The 8,019-nt window shown below is 39.4% G+C and overlaps 1 protein-coding gene across 3 annotated transcripts in view; it reads left to right on the plus strand.

Moving 5' to 3' along the window:
- DGKB (diacylglycerol kinase beta) overlaps window positions 1-7,686 on the plus strand; it is a 655,304-nt gene extending 647,618 nt beyond the window's left edge. For 2 of the 3 annotated variants that reach the window (XM_077268081.1, XM_077268082.1), the window contains exon 25: window positions 7,135-7,635. In XM_077268081.1, coding sequence (XP_077124196.1) covers window positions 7,135-7,242 — 108 coding nt within the window. In that variant the 3' untranslated portion in view covers window positions 7,243-7,635. Of the gene's footprint in view, window positions 1-7,134 lie in introns of all 3 variants that reach the window. The other variant, XM_077268080.1, reaches the window with a different exon arrangement.
- Window positions 7,687-8,019: the final 333 nt, after the last annotated feature.

Below are 8,019 nucleotides of genomic sequence, written 5' to 3' on the forward strand. Positions count from 1 at the left end.
GGTCCGACGCAACACGACGCAACCGTCGCACGACGGATGCTACGTGTGGCAATGCGTCGCACTGCGTCGCTAACGCAAGTCTATGGAGAAAAAACGCATCCTGCAAGCACTTTTGCAGGATGCGTTTTTTTCTACAAAACGATGCATAGCGACGTGCAGTGCACGACGCTAGTGTGAAAGTAGCCTTAGACCTCTGCTTTCTGGTTCAAGATGATTATTATTTCTTTTTAATTTTTTAAGTTTTTTACCTTTCCACATTTGTTTGCAGGATAACTGTCCTGCTCTTATACCCATTTTTCTTCCTTTTGCAGCCCCCTACTCCTTACTATTCCCATTTTACAAGCACAAAAGTTCAGGCCCCCATTGACATCTATTGGCTGTTAGCTCGTCTTATTATGTTGGGAAGGACCCAATAACCATAGTGGTTCCCAACCTATTCATTTCAGCTCATGGCTGACTGCATTACCTTTGCTGTGGGACCGTAAAAAATGATGTGGGTCTCCCCATTTTTAATAACCAGCTAAGGCAAAGCAAACAGCTGGAGGCTGATAATAGGCTGGGAAGGTCCATGGATATTGGCCCCTTCCCAGCATAATAAGACCAGCTCACAGCTGTCTGTCATCCCTTGGCTCATTTTTTTCATTTATTCATTAACAAGCACAGTTAAATACACACGCAAAGGTTCTGTTCCACTCCTCCACTTGGCCGTTCGCCTCCTAGTTCAAAATTCTTATTATTATTTTTTTTAATCTGTGTTATTTTGAATCATTTCCCTATCCGGATTTGTTTGGAGGGCAATTGTCTTTGACTTACCCCCATTTTGCTTCCTTTTGCAGCCCTTCTAGTCCTTACAATAACCATTTTGCAGCAAAAAAAGTTTGGGTCCTCATTGCCTTCTATGGGGTTCGGGCCCAGGGGCCAAGTTTCGAACTTCCACGGGTCCGCTCATCCCTAATCTTATGCACATGGCCATATTATGGATCTTTTCTTATCATGGACATTTTTGCTTGCTGCAGAATGAGGTAACTGAGAATCCATAAGTGAGCTGTTCTGATGAGGAGTTTGTAGCTCATTTATCTGTTATTTTCTGAGCCCCTTTGTACTGATTTATGACCCCAGACCATATCAAGGTTGAGCTGAACTTTGATGTGGTCATGCGAAAACACAGAAGAGCAGAAAAAAGACAGTGTAGCATGGCTAAAGGGTGTGTAGTCGACGGGAGGTATGTGCCACATAAGTGCCTTGTTGCTGTAATGTAGCCCGGAGTATTTCTTTGTTGTATATAACCATGTATATATATGTGTTCCAGGACCTGTGGTGATGTCAGACCACATGGCTAATCATGTGATGGGTTACTGGGTGTGGTTAGCTCTATATAAGACAGGCTAATGCTTAACACAGGGGATATGTGTGGAGCGGCTAGCCTCCAGTGTGTTAAGGCTCCAGCACTGAGCCTGAAGGAATGGACACTTGTTTTTCCCCTTTTGCCTGAGTTAAAGGCTATTTGTTTTTCCTGTTTATGCTAAACTGGTTTATGAGGCAATAAACCTTTGAACTTTTGTTGGAACCTGCCTCCTAAGTGTCAGCCGTCGCACCTGAGTGAGTGAAATCCCTACAACAGATAAAATAGCTACAAATGCTCACTAATGGATTCTCAGATGATTCATTCTGCAGCCAGCAACATACAGTGAAGCAAAGAGCCTGTAAAAGCCATATTGATGCAACGTGTTTAATGAAACCAGTTGAAAATTTTTTTTAGATGGAAAAGACATGGTCAAAAGCAGCCAAATTTTAGCTTTTATTTTAATCACACCTACTCCTATGATAATTCTTTTTTTTCTTTTTCTTTCTTTTTTTTATCCGCCATACGGTTCCAGAGATATGGGCCTATTTATTTAGTGCTATTTTTTTTTATTTTTATGATATTTACCAAAGGGGCATCTTTTACAGGGTAATAATGCAGAGCATCCTAAAGGCTCGCCCCAGAGGATCCTATGAGCACCGCCCTCTTGTAAAGACCATAAGTTAAAAGAAAAAGAACTAAGATAAATTCAAAAAGGAAAAAATACCAAAAAAATATAAATACTCAGCTGAGTAAGAGAAATATAAGAACAAAAACTGGTTACTTTTCAGTGACAGGTCCTCTTTAAGGACTAATAAATAATACCGTTCTATAGCAATAAGTGGTATAAATATAATTCAGTCCAATTTTGTAAGCAATTGAAGCTTAAATTCAATCTAAGAGATTGGGATTTCTTTTTTTACATTTTAGTTAGTATCATGATTACAAAAATAGTACTGCTACCACCACTCCTATATTATTATTTTTATATACCTAATTATATTTTAATTTACGTGTTTATCATATGAAATAATTCCATTTGGATGTATGAGATGAGTTTTTTAGCAATGAATTTGTGAAATTTCTATATAGGGATAAAAAGTGAAGTAATAAAGAATGAAATTAAGGGACTAATAAATAATGCCGTACTATAGTGATATAGTTTTGTACTTACCTGCCCAATGTTGTACACAATTTACTCTTTAGAAGCAAATACATTATTGATATAATAGGAGTGGGGCTAAAAAATGACCTAATGGAGTATGAAATTAAGGGGCTAATAAATAATACCGTACTATAGTAATCTAACTTCTTTCATACATGCCCAATGTTATACACAAATTGTATTCTGCATTAATAAAATTAAAAAGTTAGATTTTAGATTTAATGTATTTAGCACAACAACCCAATTGCAATGAATCTGTGAGTATACCCATAAGAAAACACTGCATTGTAATGAGGATTGTGATAATAAATAATATCGTAGTGCCGTAATAATGTATGTTATAGCAAAAAAATCATATTTTGCATGAATGGAATGTTAGGATTTTTCCACATGTTTTTCTAGGGTCAAGGTGTAAACAAGTGATACTGCTACTTATCTTATGGATGTATTTTACTTTTTGCTTTTGTATCGCACATAGAATGATCTGCTATATAATGTTAGTATACTCTAATAGAATATATGGATATATGTGTCTGTGCCCCACCAATAGCGGAATAGCTGTTGTGTTGCCCCACCACATCGCCATCATAAATATAACATAAGGAACAGAAAAGAGGCCGCACCTTGTGTAATACAAGAATGCAGCATACTCGTCTTGCTGTCCTTTGTGGTTTTTCTCCTTTAAGTATCCAGGTCCCCCACGAGTCTCCATGCTGCCTCAGCGAGTAAAGAACAAAGTGTGACCTCTGCAGCCAATCACTGGCTGCAGGGGCCACAAATCCATACAATCAGAAAAGCAACGTATATGCATCTCTAGGAAAGAAACAGTGGGGGATCACTAGGTGAGGGCACTGTATTTTTTTCAAAATAAAATAGGGGTGGACAACCCCCTTAATAGACCTATTAAAGGTGAAATGTCATTCTTTTTAGATTCAGGGAACATTGCTTTCTAGAACATTGTGTCAAGTTTCTTGCACCAAAGTGATGTTCCTGTGCATAGAAAAATCTGCTGTCAAACTAAATGTTTATTAGGCTGGTAAAACAGATGTATAGTATGTCTAGTGCATCAATAGTGTCATTATTTCCATGCTATACCACCCTCAAAGGGGGTGTCCAGACTTGGAGTTGAAGTCTGCAGTCATTATATGTCCTACTGACTTGTGAATGCTCACAGTGTGCACAGTGCGCGCTGTCAGGATTTGCTGATGTCGGGAGATGGAGATTTGCATACATGCAGTCATGTGCCGACTGGTTGTGTGCTGCTTTGCTCCATTCAAGTGAATTGAGTGAAGTCAAACACGTCTAGTTGGAATGTGCCCGGAAGTATGCAAATCACTGGAGAATCCTGACAGCGCGCTCTGTACATGCTGAGGATTCACAGGTCACGTAGAGTAACTGCAGACTTAAGCCCCAAGCCTGAACAATCCCATGATTGGCATGTCTTTGTCACTTTTCAATCACAGCTATCACCTTTGTTGCATCTGTGCCCAACCTGGTGCATGGCAGCTTTGCCTACAGAAAGGAGAACACTGCGCATGCGCAGGATTTCACGAGTGAATACTGTGACGCAGCAGTGACACAGAGATGTTGATCCAGCAGAATTATGTCACAGGTATCATAGGTGATATCTTGCACACTTGTCTTTTGTTCTCCGCATGGGGGCAATGGCATCCCAGATCTACTGCGCATGTGCAAAGCCAGGACCAGACAGCGTATGCTCAACATTTCACGAGTGATACTTGTAACAATTCGATGTCGATCTTGCATTTAGGTGCTAAGGGTGGTGCAGTGAGGCCGGACGATGCGCTCGCCACGTATTAGCCCGCCCACATTGCACCGCCAGACCCATAAGTGGATTTTTCTCTGCAATGGAACATCACGTTGGGCAGAGGTTGTGAGATCATCCACGACTTTGAGTGATGGAAGTTTTAGTTGAAAATTTCAGTTGGAATCCGAGGTTGCAAGTAATGAAAATGGAAATCAGGCGAGGGGCGGATACTCCAGAGGGTCCACGTTAAGACCAAACTTTTTTTGAAGTCTGTATTAATTCCATTCTGTAGATTATATTCAGCAGCAATTTAAGGACATTTTTATTTCCATCCCTTGTCAAGAAAAATTGCCGATTCCAAAAAAAGAATAAAAAAAATTCCATTTTCGTCTCTAATGGCCCTGCTACGCGTGACATACTTTTTTATTTAATACGGTTAATATATGGCACCAGAAAAAAAAAAAAGGTATTCATTATACATTGCAAATGTCAGGTATGTACTTTACAAGAAATATATTTTGCAGGTTCTAATAGACTGGTGTTTCTGACCAGGGAAATGCTTTTCGTGAGACGGCTAAGGGAAGGCTGACAACTGATATTTAATAAGTGATGAATCCTTGTATTAGTCATAAGGATCTTAAAGAAAAATGTCTCTTAATACTTGTGAAAAACTTTCCGCATCACTAGCCCAAAGGCAACGTGTAACCTTTTTATTACCTAATTAGGGATGTCTATTATCTTACAACAATGTATCTTAAAGTCACAAGGAAAATGCCACTTTGATAATCACTTTCAATTAGCTTTAAGCTAAGCGGGCGCTCGTAAAATGTCTTCCTTCTTTAATTTTGAATTAGGAAACACTGTAGACATAATCTTTCCAGAGTGTGTGTAATTTAAGGCAGTTTATGCTAAAATAAATCAAAAAAAGTATAATTGTCCTAAGTCTACTGCGCAGTTATACAAGACTGATATCGTTACCAGATCATTAGCAGATTAGACAACTAGTTCATCTTTGGTGGCTTTTCCCGCAAGCTAACCTTTCTCGGTCTTTATCGGTGTCTATTAGATCTATGGCCGAGTGACGGAAAACGTAAGGTGCTATTTAAGACCAACAACAAAAAAGTTAAAAATGGGCCTGGTACGTGGATGATTATTAACATTTAGGCGTTCTAGCTTCTCAAATAGGATTTCGTTAAACTCCTTTATTTCCAACTGTTTAGTTTCAATTTGGGAAATTTAGACAATTAAAAAAAAAAAATAGGAAAAGAAAAACTTGAGGTTGGGTTCTGCCTTGAGTTAAGGGTTCGAATCCATCTAAGAATCGCAGATAGATTGTCCCTTCTTATAAGGGATTCTTCAACTTTTTTAGAACTTAACTTTTTATTCTTTGGAATACCCCTTTATCACTCAGCCACAAGTAGGTGATAACTACTAGTTCTGACCAATAAAAGTCTCATCAGTAGCCAGAATGTGGGACTTTGGTCCCATGGTTAAAAGGAGCCATGGTTGAACATACGCACTATAGTTCCATTCAAACTCTACGGGACTGCTCAAGATGCTTGACCACCACCGCATTCAAATGGGACGACAGAAGTTTTGGTAGTTGGGGGGTTTATCAGCCTGCAGATTTTCAATAATATAGTAGATATTATCTTCATGTAGAGTTATGGGTTCGAATCGGGTCAAGAAAGATCTGGTACTCAGTGTTTGCACTGTAGGTGGTTCCTCCTTGTAAGGGGTTCCTCAACCATTATGAAAACTCAAAGGAGTATTCTATGTAAGAAAAAGTTATCCACAGGTAGATGATACCTGCTAGATTTGAGAACAAGCTTGGATGTCTGACAACCACCAAAATAGCCTGACTGAGCACTGGTCAAATACACGCTTGTGTTGCTCTATCCATTCTCTAAGAGTCTGGTTAAGATGCTCTACTTGATTCCAACAGGTGACAGAAGTTTCCCATTTTGGCAATTTTAAAGGGGTCTCAGAAGTCAGACCCCCATCAGTCTAGTAGCTGCCATCTTGTAGTAGGGTTGTGGGCTTGAATCTGATTATGCAAAACATAGAACTTTGTGTTTGTTGGTTGCCACTTTGTGTAACTGTTTCTTCGGCTATCAAAAAAAGAGTATTCAAGGTAAAAAGAAATGATGACCCATTCCCATCTAAATGATGACTGCTCTACTGGACGACTAAATCTGAAACCTCCACGAATAACCAGAATGGGGGGCTCCCAATGAAGGATGTGCACTGCTGATCCATTCATTCTTTGTTGTTCTTCCCAAGATGCATGGTCACCACTCCATTCAAACAGATGTCCTATGCTCTGGCAATCGGTGAAGATCTCAGCAGTCAGACCTCCACAAATCCAGGAGCTATCCTCTATCCTATGGATGGGTTAGACCTTTAAGTATATTAGATTAACGAAAAGGAAGTGCTGTTTTTCTTATTTAAAAAAGTGGCATACTGGCCAGTGGGTTCTATCTGGTACTGCAGAATAATAATTGAAGTTTAGTTCACTCGTCAAGACCAAGTGGCTTGTTGGCACCCCACCTGTAACTGAGCACCTATGGCATATGACCTAGGTTGACGTCCACCACCAGATTTGCCCCTGACTTGCAGTATCCCTTAATAAGTACAACTGGGGATCAATACTAAGAAATCCACCCATCGAGAAAGACTTCCTCTTTGGCTTTACGCCCCAATGAAGACAGATAATCCAGTGATTCCAATGTTGCGGGCATCTTCGCTCTGTTATCCGGCCCCTGGATGTGACCTAGGTTGTAGCCACCCCAAATACTCATCCAGAAATCTTCTGAAATACACTAATAATAATGTTTTGCTTTTCTTTTGTTTATGTAGATCAAGATTACTCACAAGAACCAAGCTCCAATGCTGATGGGACCTCCCCCGAGGAACAGTCTCTTCACATCCTTCATCAAAGGAACAATGAGCAGAAACAAAGAGTGAATGACGTTACATATATGTAAATTCAATGGACATATTGGCCTCTTACCATGTGTTGCTGGGCTTCATAGCTGTATTTGGAATAATGGGCTTGTTTTGACAGTTTTTTATGTTATGTTTAATTATTTTAAAGTTAAATTATGATTCTAATTTATTGTAATATTTTTTTTTATGTTTGGCATGTGCAGTCAGTATTTGTTTCTATGAAGCGACATTACTGCCTGTAATGTTTGCATGCATTGACTTTACTTTTATGCATCTGAATGCTCAGATCAGACTTGTCGTTTCCACATTGCGCACACAAAAGGAAGAAGCGAAGAGAGATGTTTTTAAGGAAATATTTTGCTATAGTGGAGAACTGATGAGAACATGCTCGCACATTTATAATAATAATTTAAAAGAAAAAAATATTCTGTAATATCATTTATTTAGAGAAAGCCAGTGTCCAAAATGTCATTACCTAAGGGTCCGTGTGTAGAGACCGCAGATAAAGAAGGATGCAGGGACAAAGAGGAGTCAGAAAGCAAATAACGTTTTTTTAACTTTCCTTTAACCTCCAACCCAACAAAGAATAACAACAGTTTTCCACACAGGGAACTTAGGTACACGATCACAATTTCACAGTAAATCCTATCTACTATATAGGCGCCCTGAACTAAACCCGCGAAACACGACAGCGTCTCACTAGTGACCCACTAACAAGAACAAGTCAACCAAGTTCACTTATCAGCGTTGTTTCAACGATGCAGTCCTGATGGTGAAGCTCCGTCAGCGGCGTAG

Source organism: Ranitomeya variabilis, chromosome 6 (assembly GCF_051348905.1).
Source record: "Ranitomeya variabilis isolate aRanVar5 chromosome 6, aRanVar5.hap1, whole genome shotgun sequence".
Classification (NCBI taxonomy): domain Eukaryota; kingdom Metazoa; phylum Chordata; class Amphibia; order Anura; family Dendrobatidae; genus Ranitomeya; species Ranitomeya variabilis.